General features: G+C 45.9%; 1 protein-coding gene across 1 annotated transcript in view; it reads right to left on the reverse strand.

Annotated features, from left to right (window-relative positions):
- Window positions 1-20,790, reverse strand: part of LOC141229248 (gastrula zinc finger protein XlCGF66.1-like) — a 31,272-nt gene extending 10,482 nt beyond the window's left edge. Inside the window, exons 1-6 of the mRNA XM_073667436.1 lie at window positions 20,724-20,790; window positions 13,098-13,170; window positions 3,627-3,777; window positions 3,318-3,497; window positions 3,105-3,228; window positions 2,924-3,021 (exon numbers count right to left, since the gene is read on the reverse strand). Coding sequence (XP_073523537.1) covers window positions 2,924-3,021; window positions 3,105-3,228; window positions 3,318-3,497; window positions 3,627-3,704 — 480 coding nt within the window. The 5' untranslated portion in view covers window positions 3,705-3,777; window positions 13,098-13,170; window positions 20,724-20,790. The remainder of the gene's footprint in view (window positions 1-2,923; window positions 3,022-3,104; window positions 3,229-3,317; window positions 3,498-3,626; window positions 3,778-13,097; window positions 13,171-20,723) is intronic.
- Between the last annotated feature and the right edge of the window lie 614 nt (window positions 20,791-21,404).

A 21,404-nucleotide genomic window follows, 5' to 3' on the forward strand; every position in this document is an offset into this window, starting at 1 on the left:
GCAAATAATATTTTCTCAGATTTTCCCAAATTACCTATATGAATTGCAGTCATTGTAATTTTCCAGTCAAATAACTATTAGAGTACAATTGAAAGGTTTTTGTACAAACTGCCTATGATAACAGTATATTTTTAAAAAAATAAAACACGCAAACTGCACTCAAAATGCATGTTCCAAATTATTATGCACAGCAGAGTTTTCAACCTTTTCATTTTAATAAAGAACAAAAAAATGGTCATGTTTGCAATTATAAGCATTAGCAGGTTATTACAAACTGAAATCAAACAGTTTTCACCTCAAAACTTTATTCTAGGTGATGTCACATTTGCACATAGGACCCCTTGTCCGAAAGGAGCTTCTGAACTCTCTCGTCCATTGAATTTGTCAGGTTTTGGATGGTTTCTGCTTTAATTGTTTTGCATGAGGACAGAATACCCTCCCAGAGCTGTTGCTTAGATGTAAACTGCCTCCCGCCATCATAGACACTCCTTTTGATGATGCTCCAGAGGTTCTCAATGGGGTTAAGGTCAGGGGAGCATGGGGGCCACACCATAAGTTTGTCCCCTTTTATGCCCATAGCAGCCAGAGATGCAGATGTGTTATGTGCAGCATGAGACGGTGCATTATCATACATGAAAATGATCTTGCTGCGGAATGCACGGTTCTTCTTCTTGAACCATGGCAGGAAGTGCTGTTTGAGAAACTCCACATACATTATGGAGTTCATCTTTACCCCTTCAGGGATCCTAAAGGGGCCGACAATCTCTCTCCCTATGATTCCAGCCCAAAACATTACTCCACCTCCTCCTTGTTGGCGCCGTAGCCGTGTTTGCATGGGGTGTCCATCAACCAGCCATCCTGCACTCCATCCATCTGGACCATCAAGCGCTGCACGGCACTCATCGGTGAACAAAACAGTTCGATGGTCCAGATGGATGGAGTGGGCATAAAAGGGGACAAACTTATGGTGTGGCCCCCATGCTCCCCTGACCTTAACCCCATTGAGAACCTCTGGAGCATCATCAAAAGGAGTGTCTATGATGGCGGGAGGCAGTTCACATCTAAGCAAAAGCTCTGGGAGGGTATTCTGTCCTCATGCAAAACAATTGAAGCAGAAACCATCCAAAACCTGACAAATTCAATAGACGAGAGAGTTCAGAAGCTCCTTTCGAACAAGCGGTCCTATGTGCAAATGTAACATCACCTAGAATAAAGTTTTGAGGTGAAAACTGTTTGATTTCAGTTAGTAATAACCTGCTAATGCTTATAATTGCAAAAATGACCATTTTTTTGTTCTTTATTCAAATGAAAAGGTTGAAAACTCTGCTGTGCATAATAATTTGGAACATGCATTTTGAGTGCAGTTTGAGTATTTTATTTTTTTAAAAATATACTGTTATCATAGGCAGTTTGTACAAAAACCTTTCAACTGTACTCTAATAGTTATTTGACTGGAAAATTACAATGACTGCAATTCATATAGGTAATTTGGGAAAATCTGAGAAAATATTATTTGCATAATAATTTGGAACACAGTGTACTTACCTCTGCTTCAGCCCTCAGGTCCCGTTGCCAGTCTGACTACTGTTCCAGTCTGCCAGCCTGACTACTCTCCAGTCCGACAGTCTGTATTCTGTTCAACCCGCCAGTCTGTCTATGGGCAAGTAAGCCTGCTTACCAGGAAGCACCTGCCAGTTACCTGCCTGCTACCTGCTGTGCCTGCTAGCCCGCTCACCTGGGAGCACTCGCCTGTTACCTGCTAGCCTACCTGGAGGCTTGGCCGTCACTTGTCGTGACCACCTGATAGCCTACCTGGAGGCTCCTGCTGTCACTTGCCGTGACCACCTGTCTGCTAACCTAGAGACTTCAGCCTGCTTGGCCGTCACTTGCCGTGACCACCTGATAGCCTGCCTGGAGGCTCCTGCTGTCATTTGCCGTGACTGCCTGTCTGCTAACCTAGAGACTTCTGCCTGCTTGCTGTGCGCATCTGCTGTACCGGTCAGTCCCAGCCATCTGACCCGTGGGAGTCACCTGCTCTCTTACAAGGTCGTCCCCAGAGTAGCACCTGGTCCCTCTGCTCGGTCCCTCCCTGGTCACGGAGTCGTTAGCCGCTGTACGACCAGGGTCGGTTCGAGTTGATACTTAGCCACGCCCCTCTGGGTCCCTCCTTGCACCGCAGCACAGAGGTTGCACCACCCGGACCCGTAACACTTTGCCTCTGACAAGAGCTGTTTTAATATGGACACTGGAAGAACACTACCTAATACACAATCTCTCCCTCCTTGTACTCTGACTTTGTTGTGTGCCTTCAGCTCTGAAAAGAGCTATTTTTTGGTGGTATTATGGAGCTAGTGAGCGGCTCCTTTCAACACATAACTAGTATACACTGCAGGTAGCCCTTAAAAGGGCATTTGTTTTATCAAGAGACCTAAACACTCTCCCTAGCAGCTCAGCAATCTCTCCCTATGCTTATAGAATGCAGGCTTCAGACGCAATGTGCACAAAATGGCGGCGGCAAGGCTTTAATAGATCCTATGACGCTGGGCGGCCAGCTAAACACAGTAATGCCACAACCAAGATGTCTGCGGCATTACTGTGATTGGTTATGAAGCCCAGCATGTTTAGTGGCTGCAAAAGAGGCGCCAAAACTGCAGGGCGGGACATCCGAATATAGCGAGGCGAGTACACAAATACTCGCAATATAACGAGTAACATAAATACCGTACTATCCATGCGAATAGCAAATAGCAACGAATACACTCGCTCATCACTAATGATCAGCTCTAACCCAGCCATCTCCACTATTCTCATTATACAAGTATAAACCATATAATTCTGGTGGATAAAATAAGACCGAACACAAGACCTTCACAGCCGTATACACATCACAGGAGAGATCTCATGACACCTCCTCTCCATGTACCTGATGATCCTGAGGAATATTGGGATCTTCTTGTTTATAGTCCTGTGGAAGAAGAGGACGGGGACATATCTCTGGTGTTGTCTTCTTATCGGATAGATCTAGAGGAAGCACATACAGGGACTGAATTCATTCTTTACATATAGACAATTATAGGCTGTGTGTATTAAGTCCTGTCTATTACCTGGTGATGTGAGGGGCTGAGGAACCTCCATAATGACGTCCTTGTACAGATCTTTGTGTCCTTCTAAATACTCCCACTCCTCCATGGAGAAATAGACAGCGACATCCTGACATCTTATAGGAACCTGACCCATACAATGATAGAGTTAACCCCCAATCCCTTCATAGCTTTACTAGAAAATGTCCCAGTATTCCTCATTCCTAGCAGTGTCACCTCTCCAGTCAGCAGCTCAATCATCTTGTAGGTGAGATCTAGGATCTTCTGGTCATTGATGTCCTCATGTATCAGGGGGTGAGGTGGAAGCTCCGTGATTGGGCTCAGGGTTCTTCCCCATCCCTCAGACAAAGGGTCCTGACAGCCCTCACTAGAGGTCTTCTTCACTACTGTGTAATCCTGGTTATGGAGAGAGACAGTAATAAATCTCACTCCAGACATTTCCAGAGTCCTCACCTCTCCAGTTCTGTCCATCTGTTATTTCCATAGATAAGAATGATGTAATGTGACGTCATCAGAATCTCTCACCTCTCCAGTAAGACGGAAGAGGATCTCTAGGGTGAGGTGTAATATTTTCTCAGCCATCTTGTCTGTGTCCATATTCATCTTTAATGGGTAAATCAGGAAAATTCTCTCAATAAAGAAGATATTCACTGAGAGGATCCGATATTGTAGGGACCTGAATGAGAAGTTGAGCAGATATAACGTCACAAAAACCTTGTGTAATAATACAATTACTGGAGATAATAAGGGAAACATATGAGGAGATTTATGTTTTACAGTATCTAGTTTTCTTCTTTACATCTACTAATAAAACCTATATATTTTAGGCCACAGACAACAAGCAAGTTTCTTCCTCAGAATCTGCACCTGAATACCTTTCTCATAGACTCATCTTCCTTATTGCTAATTCTCATCTCATTTACCAACACTGTAATCAGCATTAGCAATACTGCAGGAGATATTCATTACACGTGACATGAGAAATAACTACTTCATGATGAAGATGAAATCTTCATCTTCCACTATGGCTCTATAAACGTATTTGGCCAGAGTCCGTCACTGACTACATCACCACCGGCCGTCTATATGTTTCCCGTCTTCACCGGACTTTCATCTTCTATCCCATTAGATCTCAGGTCTGATTCACACTCAGAAGTTTGAGGCATTTATAAAAGCTTGTTTGTAAGAACACAAAGACAGGAGTTATTTGATACCAAAGTCTCCATGTACAGTGTTTTATGGGGTTTATTTCTGACCTTAGGCTTTCCTATATTGCAAGAAAAACTCCATAAAAAAGCAGATATTAAAAGTAGAAAATAGGAGGAATGATCCATCGTATCAGGATATAAACTTGAATAAAACATAGCTTTTATTGAGCCATGAAAAAATGCTGCTACCACCATAATAAGTCTTAGTGCACACAAGGATCACAGCTGTCTCGACCTATGCGTTTCAACGTGCAGTCTTAATCATGGTCTGTCTGAACTGTGGACTAGTGAGCATATAAAGGTAGGTTGTAATTAAAGATAATAGTTATGTGCTTACTAGTCTCTGTGGTCAGTATAATTAGCATAGACAAAAGTGAAATAAAACCATTAGTGACACACATATATTATTATCCTCTAAAATTAATATCATTGACATGTAGAAAAAATAAAAATATTTGTGATTCAAATCTAATATATACTTACCTTGTAATGTCTTCACATCCTGTTCCGTTCAGATGTGTCCAGATCGCAGAATTCCAAGCGGCGGAAGTTCACCGACCGCCATATTGGGACACCCAAGTGATGGGTGTCTCAATATGGAAACCACTAGTGGTACCAGCCTCTTGCGCAGTACCACCAGCTGAACACCGTCGCACCACACACACACATACACACACACACTGTATACACCGTACGCACCACACACACACTGTATACGCCGTACGCATCACACACACACTGTATATGCCATACGCACCACACACACTGTATACGCCGTACGCACCACACACACACTGTATAAGCCGTACGCACCACACACACTGTATATGCCGTACGCACCACACACACACTGTATATGCCGTACGCACCACACACACTGTATATGCCGTACGCACCACCACACACACTCTGTATACGCCGTACGCACCACCACACACACACTATATACGCCGTACGCACAGCACACTGTATACGCCGTACGCACCACCACACACACACTGTATACGCCGTACGCACCACACACACACTGTATACGCCATACGCACCACACACACTGTATACGCCGTACGCACCACACACACACTGTATACTCCATACGCACCACACACACACTGTATACTCCATACGCACCACACGCACACACAAACCCACTGTATACGCCGAACGCACCACACACACTGTATACGCCATACACACCACACACACTATATACGCACTACACAAACACACACTGTATACGCCATACACACCACACACACTATATACGCCGTAAGCACCACAACACACACACTGTATACGCTGTAAGCACCACATACTGTATATGCCATACGCACCACACACACTGTATACGCACCACCACACACACTGTATACACCGTACGCAACACACACACTGTATACGCCGTAAGCACTACAAACACGATATATACGCCATACGCACCACATGCACACACTGTATACGCCGTACGCACCACACACACACTGTATACGCCGTATGCACCACACACACACACACTGTATACGCTGTACACACCACCCACACACTCTGTATACACCGTACGCACCACCACACACTCTGGATACGCCGGGCACACCACACACACACACTCTGTATACGCCGGACGCATCACACACACACTGCGTACGCATCGCACACACACACTGTATACGCCGTACGCACCACACACTGTATACGCCGTACGCAACACACACACACACTGTATACGCCGTACGCACCACACACACACTGTATACGCACCACACACACTGTATATGCCATACGCACCACACACAAACACACACTGTATAAGCTGTACGCACCACACACACACTGTATACGCCGTACACACCACACACACTGTATACGCCGTACGCACGAAACACACTGTACACGCCACACACAATGTACACGCCATATGCACCACACACACACACTGTATACGTTGTACGCACCACATACACTGTATACACCACACACACTGTATATGCCGTACAGACCACATACACACACACTGTATACGCCGTACGCCCCCCCACGCACTGTATACACCGTACACACCATACACACACTGTTTACGCCGCACGCACCACCACACACTGTGTACGCCGTACGCACCACACACACACACTGCATGCGCCGTACGCACCACACACACTCTGTATACGCCGTACGCACCACACACACTGTATGCCCCGTACGCACCACACACACACACTGTAAACGCCGTACGCACCACACACACTGTATACGTTGTACGCACCACATACACACGGTATACACCACATACACACACACACTGTATACGCCGTACGCCCCCCACACAAACATGCACTGTATACGCCGTACACACCACACACACTTTATACGCTGTATGCACAACACACACTGTATACGCTGTATGCACCACACACAAACACACACTGTATACGCTGTACGCACCACACACACACTGTATACGCCGTACGCACCACACACACACTGTATACGCCATACACACCACACACACACTGTATACGCCGTACGCAACACACACACTGTATACGCCATACACACCACACACACACTGTATACGCCGTACGCACCACACACACACTGTATACGCCGTACGCACCACACACACACTGTATACGCCGTACGCACCACACACACACTGTATACGCCGTACGCACCACACACACACTGTATACGCCGTACGCACCACACACACACACACACACACTGTATACACCGTACACACCACACACACACTGTATACGCCGTACGCACGAAACACACACACTGTATACGCCACACACACTGTACTTGCCATATGCACCACACACACACACACATTGTATACGTTGTACGCACCACATACACTGTATACACCACACACACTGTATATGCCGTACAGACCACATACACACACACTGTATACACCGTACATACCACACACACACTGTTTACGCCGTACGCACCACCACACACACTGTATACGCCGTACGCACCACACACACACACTGTATGCGCCGTACGCACCACACACACATACTCTGTATACACCGTACGCACCACACACACTGTATACCCTGTACGCACCACACACACTTTATGCACGTACGCACCACACACACTTTATACACGTACGCACCACACACTGTATATGCCGTACACACCACACACACTGTATACGCCGTACGCACCACACACACTGTATACTCTGTACGCACCACACACTGTATACGTCGTACGCACCACACACTGTATACGTCGTACGCACCACACACTGTATACGTCGTACGCACCACACACACTGTATACTCCGTACGCACCACACACACACTGTACACTCCGTACGCACTGTGACGGGGTATGCGGCAGAGCAAGAAGAGACCACCGGACTAAGAACGATCCAATGGGATTTATTAAGGCAGGCAGCATACCAAATCAAAAATCCATGTTATTCCTAAGGTTCATAATAAGTCCACAATCACCGACGGGCGTGAGGTCTTGCCGCAGCTAAGAGCCCCCACACTTCTTCCTCCAGAGATCTCCCAACACAACACTGGTCACACATAAGTCCATTGTCTTGGGCTACCGGGAACAGCCCAAGGGTAGGGGAGGAGAGGTTTCCCCCCTCCTAGTCGATGGTTTAGTCCATGGCATGGCTCCGATGTGTCTATAAAGGTGTGTACTGCGAGTTCTCCCCCTGCTTAAGAGAACAATGGGGGAGTCCTCTAGCGGTGTTGACACAAGCCCAAGTTAAATTATGGTTGAGGAACAAAGATCTGGGAAAGAGCATGGGTATTTACATCACATCATGACATTTTATACAGAAATGCAGGACAGGGAAAACGATGTACCATGACACGCACCACACACACACTGTATACACCGTACGCACCACACACACTGTATACGCCATATGCACCACACAGACACACTGTATATGCCCTACGCACCACATACACACACACTGTATACAACACACACTGTATACGCCGTACGCACCACATACACACACACACTGTATACGCCGTATGCACCGCACACACACTGTATACGCCATACACACCACCACACACTGTACATGCCGTACGCACCACACACAGTATACGCCGTACGCACCACACACACACAGTATACATCGTACGCACCACACACACACACTGTAAACACCGTACGCACCACACACTGTATACACCGTACGCACCACACACTGTATACGACATACACAGACACTGTATACGCAGTAAGCATCACATACACACACTGTATATGCAGTACGCACCACACACACTGTATTCGCCGTACGCACTACACACACACTGCATATGCCGTACACACAACACACACACTGTATATGCCGTACGCACCATACATATAGACTGTATATGTCGTATGCACCACACACACTGTATACGCTGTACGCACCACACACACACACACTTTATACGCAGTACGTACCACACACACTTTATACGCAGTACGTACCACACACACACACTTTATACGCAGTACGTACCACACACACACACTTTATACGCAGTACGTACCACACACACACACTTTATACGCAGTACGTACCACACACACACACACTTTATACGCAGTACGTACCACACACTATATACGCCATATGCACCACACACACATTGTATAAGCCGGACGCACCACACACACACACACACTGTATACGCCGTACGCACAATACACACTGTATACGCCATATGCACCACACACACACTGTATACTCCATACGCACCACACACACTGTATACGCCATATGTACCACACACACACTGTATACGCCGTACGCACCACACACACTGTATACTCCGTACGCACCACACACACTGTATACGCCATATGCACCACACACACTGTAAACGCCGTACGCACCACACACACTGTATATGCCCTACACACCACATACACACTGTATACACCCTATGCACCACATACACACACACTGTATACACCACACACTGTATATGCCAAGCGCACCACATACACACACTGTATACGCCGTACGCACCACATACACACACACTGTATACGCCGTATGCACCGCACACACACTGTATACGCCATACACACAGTATACGCCGTACGCACCACACACACACAGTAAACGCCGTACGCACCACACACACACTGTATACGCCGTACACACCACACACTGTATACGACATACACAGACACTGTATAAGCAGTAAGCATTACATACACACACTGTATATGCAGTACGCACCACACACACTGTATACGGCATACACAACACACACTGTATACACCGTACGCACCACACACACACTGTATATGCCGTACGCACCATACATATAGACTGTATATGTCGTATGCACCACACACACACTGTATACGCTGTATGCACCACACACACACACTTTATACGCAGTACGCACCACACACACACTGTATACGCCGTAAGCACCACACACACACTGTATTCGCCGTACGCACCACACGCACACTGTATACGCCGTACGCACCACACTGTATACGCTGTACGCACCACACTGTATACGCTGTACGCACCACACTATATACGCCATACGCACCACACACACATTGTATAAGCCGGACGCACCACACACACACACACACACACACACTGTATAAGACGTATGCACCAGACACACACACTGTATACGCTCTACACACCAAACACACACTTTATACGCCGTACGTACGACACACACTGTATACGCCGTACGCACGACACACACTGTATATGCCATACGCACGACACACACACTGTATACGCCATACGCACCACAAACACACACACTATACACCATACGCATGAAACACACACATTGTATACGCCGTACGTGCCACACACACACTGTATATGCACCATACGCACCACACATTGTATACGCCGTACACACCACAAGCACCACACACTGTATATGCAGTACGCACCACACACACTGTATACGCCGTACGCACCACAGACACACACTGTATACGCCGTACGCACCGCACGCACAAAAACACTGTATACGCCGTACACACAAAAATTAACGTGTGATAGTAATTTTGTGATACATGCCATTTCCTGTGCCTGTGGCCTGCAATACGTGGGTCGGACCATCCATTCCCTACGATCCCGTATGAATGGCTACATGCACAATACCAAAAATGTTTTTTTTTTAAAACAGAGCTTATCTCGGCACTTATGTTTGAAGCATAATAAAACATTCAATATTTCCGTGACCCTGTTGGAGCAAATACCTGAGAATTGTACTAATAGGGTACAAAATTTAAACCGGAAAGAATCATATTGGATCTTCCGTCTGGGTACATTATACCCAGATGGACTAAATTATATGATATTATAGAGGGTATATGGCATATAAATATTGACATGTATATATATATACACATTTTTATTATTATTTTTTTTTTTTTACAAAATTGTATTTGAAAATGGCTAGAATATGAAGAAAGAAAGGGTTTTTAATTTTTGTCATAATGTATATGTTTGCAGGATTTTCCATTTCTGTATGAAATCACACTTTTAGTATGTTTAATAACATTTTAAAAGACATTTTATATATGGTAAAATTATATTTATAGTGTTTTTAGAAAAGAAAATACTTTGGCTGTGTGCCCACGTAGCGTTTTTCAAGCGTTTATGCTGCGGAATTTCCGCAGCATAAACGCTTGTGAAACGCTAGGTAATCCGCACCCCATGGTCCCCAAGGGGATTCCGCATGTTCTATGCACATGCTGCGGATTTTTCCGCAGCGTTTATGCTACGTACAAAAATCCGCAGCATGTCATTTAATTTTGCGGAAGCGCAGCGGAACTCCCGCCATTGACTTGCATTGAGACGCATAGAAACCGCGACTGTACATTTTTACAAGCAGCTTCTATGCGTCTCTATGTGCGGATGGTACCCAGTTCTGGAGGAGAGGAGACTCTCATCCAGACCTGGGTACCATTGTACCTGTAAAAAAAGAATAAAATAACAAATAAAGTTTATACTCACCTGTCCGGCGTCTTCTCTCTGAATGCCAGCAGCGCTGAAGGACCTTCGGTGACGTCACAGTCATGTGACCGCAGGCCCTTCACCGCTCTGTCTCGCGATATGCCGGCAGCCGGGAACCAGACAGGAACGAGCGCTGCAGCCACGCCGGGGCCTCAGGGGTGAGTATAGCTTTATTTGTTTTAATTTTTACGGTTCACACTGTATAAATCCATGCTGTTTGCATGGATTTATACAGTGTGACCTAGTTGTCAAGCACTTTCCAAGTGATGCTATCGCCTGGAAAGCGCTTGTCAATCTGCATGCGGAAACGCATGTGAACCCGCATGTGGATCCGCATGTATTCTGCAGGAAAAACGCATGCACAATCTGCATGCGTTTTTTTCTGCCAGGGAGATGCAGAAATGCTGCAGAAATTTTCTGCTTCATTTCTGCATCGTGGGCACATAGCCTTTCTGTGTGAAAAAAATTTGTTGTGGAAAAAAAACTGTATGAAAGTCATTTAGTATATGGGTTTTGTTAGATTCCTCAGAGTGCAAAATCCTGCATATCTGAGTATCTGGGTGTGTCTGAAAAACAGATCTTTCAGTCCCCACCCAAAATGACAAGCAGGGATATCTGCTATAAAATGTGTGTTTATATGCATGATATTATACCTGAGGAAGACTCAAAGAAGTCTAAATCGGTTGTATTTTAGTTTGAAATAAAAATTATCTTTGAATCTGAATATCAAGTTCCATCATCATCTTTCAGGAGCGCATATTGCTGGGAAAAACATTTACAAATTGAAACGGACTTTGGCAGGTTTTGTTGTACGTTTGTAGGGACGTTTGTTTAGAATAGAAAATGGACCTTTATTCCAATCATACACTTTGTTCTGTGAGTAATCCACACTATCACGTTTGAATTTTGTTTTTTTAATGTTGATAATAAAATCTTCTATCATCGCTAAACTAGCTTTCAGTTTGTCATTATGGCTAGTGAAATCCTTGTTGTGCACAAACGTTTCCAATGAGGATTGGATACTTTTTATTTCTGTTTTACTTTTTGTAAGTTCCAGCTCCTCATATTTCAGGATTAATCCCATCAACTTCAATGAACAATCGTTAAGGATGCAGTTCCACTCTGTAATGTCTCATCATACAGGGCTGTGGCCACTTTTTTTTTAGCCTTAATCCCCTTGGTATCATCTCCTTTTCACATACATTTCCAGAGTTGTAAAATCCCAGCAGATTATTAATTCTTGAGATTTTTCAATCACAGGCTGGATCTAATGCTACAATATTAGTGACAGTTTTGTTCACACCTTGGACATGGTATATCGCTAGTTTCTATATTTATTCTATATTTGTATCACAAATATTTTTATTTTTTTCTACATGTCAATGATATTAATTTTAGAGGGTAATAATATGTGTCACTAACGTTTTTATTTCACTTTTGTCTATGCTAATCATACTGACCACAGAGACTAGTGAGCACATGATAACTATTATCTTTAATTACAACCTACCTTTATATGCTCACTGGGCCACAGTTCAGACAGACCATGATTAAGACTGCACATCGAAACGCATAGGTCGAGACAGCTGTGATCCTTGTGTGCACTAAGACTTATTATGGTGGTAGCAGCATTTTTTAATGGCTCAATAAAAGCTCTGTTTTATTCAAGTTCAAACCCTGATACGCTGGATCGTTCCTATTTTCTGATTCAGGAACCAGGCTGCTCTGGCTGGATCCGCGCGAGGCTGAGACTGCACCACACCCCAAAGGTGAGCGGACTTTACTTACCTTTTTTTCTCAGATATTAAAATGTTTCAATAGAAAATTGGCACCAATAATTCTTGAAATAAGAAAAAAAAACCTGCAAAAAGCACAAGACAATTTTGTTACTTTTTAACAACTTAAACATTTTGTTTTAAAAGAAATTAAGTCTTTTGAGCACCAGAACAGATGTACCCCGCAGGGATGGCACAGGTACGGCTGCTACACCAACCCTGGCAGTCTAACCACTTACTGCTGTCAAATGCAAACATGGCATCTAAGAAGGTTTGACAGAGTTCGGTCAATGCCCCTTCTCCCCCAAGTACTGGATAGTATGTGGCTGCCTAGTTATTCCGATACTTAAATGCCTAATAATGGTGTCTGGGCCTGCAATGTACAAAAGTCTATTAGGCCGGGCCAAAGGCAGCGTCCAATAAGTTACCTTTTAACGCCTCCAAACACATTAGACTAAAACACACGTAACTTTTTTATTTTTTGGCAAACAGAGCTGTAAGATCGATTATTGTTTGCAGGTCGAGTGGCAGATTTTTTTGGTACCATTTTGCATATATTTTTTGATCGCTTTTTATGCAGATTTTTCAGACATAAAATGAACACAAACCAGCAATACAGTAATTTTTTCTATATTTTTTGCGCCATTCGCTGTGCAGTAAAAGTGATCAGACCGATTTGTTCGTCGGGTCGGTGTGATTACAGCAATACCAGATTTATAATTTTTGTGCTTTGCTATTTTTACAGACTAAAAATAATATTTTACAAAAATGAATTTGTTTTGGCATTGCCATTTTCTGAGAGTTGAAATTTTTTTTTTTTTTTGCCGAATGAGCTATATTAGGGCTATTAGCTATATTAGGGCTAGTTTTTTGCGGTTTGGTGGTTTCATTTTTACCATTTTTTTTTTTAACATAACTTTTTGATCGCTAATCAGTATGATCAATAAGCGATGTTTTGATGTGCATTTATTTTTATTTTTTTACGGTGTCCGCTAAACAGAATAAATAACATGCCAGTTTTATAGAGCGGGTCATTCCGGATCCAGTGATACCAACTGTGTGTACTTTTTTTTTTGTTTATTTTTGTTGCATCACAATCGCTGCGTTTTAAATGGCGAAACGGCTTTTCGTGATGTGTTTTTGTCATACTTAGTTTCACCTTTTTTCACTCTGGGACATGTATAATTTTTATTTTTATCACTGGTCTCATACACTGCAGTACTCGTGTACTGCAGTGTATGAGAATAGTCAGCTTATAGCTAGGTCTCACAGGCCACTGTACCCTGGGGTCATCACATGAAGTCAGGGTACCATGGTAACCATCGGGACCAGCAATTCTCATTGCGGGGGTCCGGTGGTTACAAAGGGGGTCTTGTGACTCCCTTGAACCAATTTAAATAGTGCTGTCACGATTGACAGCGGTATTTAAGGGGTTAATTGGCCCCCAAAACGTCTGGGGCCGATACTGCAGGGTGTCAGCTGTCATAATGTTGTTAATGAGCTGACTGCACAATTTTAGTTAAGTCTCGTCCATAACAACTTTATTATACGCTATTATCCTATACACATTGACGTAAACAGAAATCACAGGTCCCACAGGAATAGCTGTACTTGGGCCCCCAACCTCAAAAGGGCAAAAATTCATAATAAATATATATATACAGTACAGACCAAAAGTTTGGACACTCCTTCTCATTTAAAGATTTTTCTGTATTTTCATGACTATGAAAATTGTACATTCACATTGAAGGCATCAAAACTATGAATTAACACATGTGGAATTATATACTTAACAAAAAAGTGTGAAACAACTGAAAATATGTCTTATATTCTAGGTTCTTCAAAGAAGCCACCTTTTGCTTTGATGACTGCTTTGCACACTCTTGGCATTCTCTTGATGAGCTTCAAGAGGTAGTCACCAGAAAGGACTATCAGCTGTGTATCCACCTGACTTCTGCACAACACAACTGATGGTCCCAACCCCATTTAAAGGCAAGAAATCCCACTTATTAAACCTGACAGGGCACACCTGTGAAGTGAAAACCATTTCTGGTGACTACCTTTTGCAGCTCATCAAGAGAATGCCAAGAGTGTGCAAAGCAGTCATCAAAGCAAAAGGTGGCTACTTTGAAGAACCTAGAATATAAGACATATTTTCAGTTGTTTCACACTTTTTTGTTAAGTACAGTGCCTACAAGTAGTATTCAACCCCCTGCAGATTTAGCTGGTTTGATAAGATGCAAATAAGTTAGAGCCTTCAAACTGCAAACAGGAGTAGGTTTTATGAACAGAAGTATAAATCTTACAAACCAAAAAGTTATGTTGCTCAGTTGAATTTTATTAAATTTTAAACATAAAAGTGTGGGTCAATTATTATTCAACCCCTATGTTTAATATTTTGTGGAATAACCCTTGTTTGCAATTACAGCTAATAATCGTCTTTTATAAGACCTGATCAGGCCGGCACAGGTCTGTGGAGTTATCTTGGCCCACTCCTCCATGCAGATCTTCTCCAAGTTATCTAGGTTCTTTGGGTGTCTCATGTGGACTTTATTCTTGAGCTCCTTCCACAAGTTTTCAATTGGGTTAAGGTCAGGAGACTGACTAGGCCACTCCAACACCTTGACTTTTTCCCTCTTGAACCAGGCCTTGGTTTTCTTGGCTGTGTGCTTTGCATCGTTGTCGTGTTGGAAGATGAAATTACGACCCATCTTAAGATCCTTGATGGAGGAGCGGAGGTTCTTGGCCAAAATCTCCAGGTAGGCCGTGCTATCCATCTTCCCATGGATGCGGACCAGATGGCCAGGCCCCTTGGCAGAGAAACAGCCCCACAGCATGATGCTGCCACCACCATGCTTGACTGTAGGGATGGTATTCTTGGGGTCGTATGCAGTGCCATCCAGTCTCCAAACGTCACGTGTGTGGTTGACACCAAAGATCTCGATCTTGGTCTCATCAGACCATAGAACCTTGAACCAGTCTGTCTCAGAGTCCTCCAAGTGATCATGAGCAAACTGTAGACGAGCCTTGACATGACGCTTTGATGGTAAAGGTACCTTACGGGCTCGTCTGGAACGGAGACCATTGCGGTGGAGTACGTTACTTATGGTATTGACTGAAACCAATGTCCCCACTGCCATGAGATCTTCCCGGAGCTCCTTCCTTGTTGTCCTTGGGTTAGCCTTGACTCTTCGGACAAGCCTGGCCTCGGCACGGGAGGACACTTTCAAAGGCTGTCCAGGCCGTGGAAGGCTAACAGTAGTTCCATAAGCCTTCCACTTACGGATGATGCTCCCAACAGTGGAGACAGGTAGGCCCAACTCCTTGGAAAGGGTTTTGTACCCTTTGCCAGCCTTGTGACCCTCCACGATCTTGTCTCAGATGGCCTTGGAATGCTCTTTTGTCTTTCCCATGTTGACCATGTCTGAGTGCTGTTCACAAGTTTGGGGAGGGTCTTAAATAGTCAGAAAAGGCTGGCAAAAGAGATCTTTAATCCACACATGTGAAGCTCATTATTCTTGGTGCCTGAACTACTTTTTAATACTTTAGGGGGACCAAACAGAATTCTTGTGGTTTGAGGGGTTGAATAATAAATGACACTCTGAATTAACTTTTAACGTTATAAAAAAAAAAAAAAAAAAAAAAAAAAAAAAACAAAAGTTGCTGCAGTGCATTTCCCACTTCCAGGCTGATCTACAGTACAAATGTCACAATGCCAAGTTAATTCCGCATGTGTCAACCAGCTAAATCTGCAGGGGGTTGAATACTACTTGTAGGCACTGTATATAATTCCACATGTGTTAATTCATAGTTTTGATGCCTTCAGTGTGAATGTGAAATTTTCAGTCACGAAAATACAGAAAAATCTTTAAATGAGAAGGTGTGTCCAAACTTTTGGTCTGGACTATATATATATTGTAATGCAGCAGCTTGTGGCATTACTGTAATGGTCCAGGGTGTGTTTTGGCCGACCATGTACCTCCCCCAGGTGACTGGTCAAATGACTGACATCGCACAGGTCCTGTGTGTAGCATCGGCGTCTCTGCCCCTTGCTAGGCAGAGATGCCGTCCCTCTCACCTCCCCGCTTCTGGCGTGGCGTCCTCCAGCGCTTCTCTCCCCGCTGCTTCCAGCACGCGCTCCTCCCCAGCAGTGTGCTTAGGGCACGCGCGCGCGCGCGCTCTCCCCCTCTCTTAAAGGGACCGCGCGCGCCGTCCTTAGGAGTCCCCGGCCAATTGCCGTTGGACCTCCCATATATTAGGCACCTCCTCCAAAATGGAGGTGCCCGAGCAATGTTGTTTGCACTGTGTCTCACTTGTGCTTCAGCCCTCAGGTTCCGCTGCTAGCCTGACTTCTCGTCCTGCCTGCCAGCCTGTTACTTGCCTTGTCCGCCAGACCGCTCACCTGGGAGCGTCCTTCAGTTACCTGCCTGTTACCTGCCTCGTCAGTCAGACCGCTCACCTGGGAGCGTCCACCAGTTACTGCCTGTTACCTGCCTCGTCTGCCAGACTGCTCACCTGGGAGCGTCCACCAGTTACCTGCCTGTCTCCTGCCTCGTCTGTCAGCCCGCTCACCTGGAGCGGCCACCAGTTACCTGCTTGTTACCTGCTGTCTCCGTCAGCCCGCTCACCTGGGAGCGCCCGCCAGTTACCTGTCAGGTATCCGCCTCGCCTGTCTACCCAGAGACTGTCCCGGTCACTTGCCGTGACCACCTGCCTGTCTACCCAGAGACTGTCCCGGTCACTTGCCGTGACCACCTGCCTGTCTACCCAGAGACTGTCCCGGTCACTTGCCGTGACCACCTGCCTGTCTACCCAGAGACTGTCCCCGTCAACACCTGCCCGCTTACCCAGAGACTGTCCCCGTCAACACCTGCCCGCTTACCCAGAGACTGTCCCCGTCACTTGCTGTGACTACCTGCTTGCCCTCCCTGGGAGTCACCCGCTTCCTTACAAGGACTTCCCCCTTGTATTGCAGCTCAGAGGTTCCACCTCCTGGACCCGTAACACTGTGCACACAGAAGGTCTGATCACATGACTGTGACATCAGCACAGGTCCTGTGTGTGCACTAGAGGATATATAAACCCTGGTATATTTTAGACAGGTGTGAAAGGCGTGAAGCCTGTTCCCCGTGTGGGACACCGTTAGAGTGTGAGGCCTGGTGAGGCGTGAAAGGCAGAGGCTGGATCGTTATGTGTAAACAATATCAGTAGCCTTGGAGGGCCAGAGGCTTGGAAGGCAAGAGTCCTGGAAGGCAGAGGCTGGATGTTAGGTGAGAAAACATACCAGTAGCCTTTGAAGGTACGAGGGTTGGAGACCCCCATCTGGGAAGCCATAAAGCCACAGTGGTGGCAAAACAAATCTGACTGAAGCAGCTAAAACCCGGCAAAGGTAAAACACTGCATTATATGGACGTTGATATAAGTGACTTTGTTGAAGGCTGTAACTGGAGCCAAGTGGGCATGACTGCCACTTGAAAGGCTCCTGGACATTATATGTGTATGTCGGCGAGCCACTGAGTTGGACTCGGTGATAAGCAGTAGTGAAGAGTAATAAACTGCTGGATTGTGAAATACTGGAAAACGTGGCTAGTGTGCTTTAATTGACCCGGTGCAGCGAGTGTCCCCCCAGCATGATGACTAGTGCTGCCTTCCTAATATATATTAAAGCACACCAGCCACGTTTTCCAGTATTTCACAATCCAGCAGTTTATTACTCTTCACTACTGCTTATCACCGAGTCCAACTCAGTGGCTCGCCGACATACACATATAATGTCCAGGAGCCTTTCAAGTGGCAGTCATGCCCACTTGGCTCCAGTTACAGCCTTCAACAAAGTCACTTATATCAACGTCCATATAATGCAGTGTTTTACCTTTGCCAGGTTTTAGCTGCTTCAGTCAGATTTGTTTTGCCACCACTGTGGCTTTATGGCTTCCCAGATGGGGGTCTCCAACCCTCGTACCTTCAAAGGCTACTGGTATGTTTTCTCACCTAACATCCAGCCTCTGCCTTCCAGGACTCTTGCCTTCCAAGGCTACTGCTATTGCTTACACATAACGATCCAGCCTCTGCCTTTCAGGCCTCACCAGGCCTCACACTCTAACGGTGTCCCACACAGGGAACAGGCTTCACGCCTTTCACACCTGTCTAAAATACACCAGGGTTTATATATCCTCTAGTGCACACACAGGACCTGTGCTGATGTCAGTCATGTGATCAGACCTTCTGTGTGCACAGGACCTGTGCGATGTCAGTCATTTGACCAGTCACCTGGGGGAGGTACATGGTCGGCCAAAACACACCCTGGACCATTACAGTAATGCCGCAAGCTGCTGCATTACAATATATATACAGTCCAGACCAAAAGTTTGGACACACCTTCTAATTTAAAGAATTTTCTGTATTTTCGTGACTGAAAATTTCACATTCACACTGAAGGCATCAAAACTATGAATTAACACATGTGGAATTATATACTTAACAAAAAAGTGTGAAACAACTGAAAATATGTCTTATATTCTAGGTTCTTCAAAGAAGCCACCTTTTGCTTTGATGACTGCTTTGCACACTCTTGGCATTCTCTTGATGAGCTTCAAGAGGTACTGCATAAGGGGCATTATACTGTGTGGGGGCATGATACATCCTGCATAAGTGGCATAATGGGGGCATTACACTGTGTGGGGCATGATACATACTGCATAAGGGGCATAATGGGGGCATTACACTGTGTGGGGGCATCATACATCCTGCATAAGGGGCATAATGGGGGCATTACACTGTGTGGGGGCATCATACATCCTGCATAAGGGGCATAATGGGGGCATTACACTGTGTGGGGGCATCATACATCCTGCATAAGGGGCATAATGGGGGCATTACACTGTGTGGGGGCATCATACATCCTGCATAAGGGGCATAATGGGGGCATTACACTGTGTGGGGGCATCATACATCCTGCATAAGGAGCATAATGGGGGCATTACACTGTGTGGGGGCATCATACATCATGCATAAGGGGCATAATGGGGGCATTACACTGTGTGGGGGGCATCACACATCCTGCATAAAGGGCATAATGGGGGAATTACACATCCTGCATAAGGGGCATAATGGGGGCATTACACTGTGTGGGGGCATCATACATCCTGCATAAGGGGCATAATGGGGGCATTACACTGTGTGGGGGCATCATACATACTGTATAAGGGGCATAATGGGGGCATTACACTGTGTGGGGCATCATACATCCTGCATAAGGGGCATAATGGGGGCATTACACTGTGTGGGGGCATCATACATCCTGCATAAGGGGCATAATGGGGGCATTACACTGTGTGGGGGCATCATACATCCTGCATAAGGGGCATAATGGGGGCATTACACTGTGTGGGGGCATCATACATCCTGCATAAGGGGCATAATGGGGGCATTACACTGTGGGGCCAGTAAAGGGGTCCTGTACTATGAGAACAATACGTTTCCTCCCTTCCTGTCTCCATAGTTGGGTCGTATGTATCTATTACAGGAAACAGAACAAAAACCTTATGATTCTTATAAAGGGGCAACACAAGACCCCAAAAGAGTCTCGGTGCTGAAGGGGTTAATGCCCCCTGCGCCCAGTAATGGGGTCTCCACATACCTCCACCTGCAGAGCCGCCACCACATATATGGCTGCTCTGTGCGCACAGGAGCTGTGATGAGGTCACAGGAGGGGAGGAGTCAGGGGTCACATGATCAGGGGCCTCAGTGGATGCAGGACTCTGCTGTGCTGGTTGTCATGGTGCTGGATGAGCTGAAGTTTATGTGTGGGGTCAGGAGGGGTTTACAGTGTGGATGTAGCAGAGCCATGTGTGTACGAGGTGTACGGAGCGGAGCCGTGTGTGTACGAGGTGTACTGAGCGGAGCCGTGCGTGTACGAGGTGTACTGAGCGGAGCCGTGCGTGTACGAGGTGTACTGAGCGGAGCCGTGCGTGTACGAGGTGTACTGGGCGGAGCCGTGCGTGTACGAGGTGTACTGGGCGGAGCCGTGCGTGTACGAGGTGTACTGGGCGGAGCCGTGCGTGTACGAGGTGTACTGGGCGGAGCCGTGCGTGTACGAGGTGTACGGAGCGGAGCCGTGCGTGTACGAGGTGTACGGAGCGGAGCCGCGCGTGTACGAGGTGTACGGAGCGGAGCCGCGCGTGTACGAGGTGTACGGAGCGGAGCCGCGCGTGTACGAGGTGTACGGAGCGGAGCCGCGCGTGTGCGAGGCGTACGGAGCGGAGCGGAGCCGCGCGTGTGCGAGGCGTACGGAGCGGAGCCGCGCGTGTGCGAGGCGTAC

This window comes from Phyllobates terribilis, unplaced genomic scaffold (assembly GCF_046119375.1).
Source record: "Phyllobates terribilis strain yellow unplaced genomic scaffold, ASM4611937v1 Scaffold_470__1_contigs__length_1423970, whole genome shotgun sequence".
NCBI lineage: Eukaryota > Metazoa > Chordata > Amphibia > Anura > Dendrobatidae > Phyllobates > Phyllobates terribilis.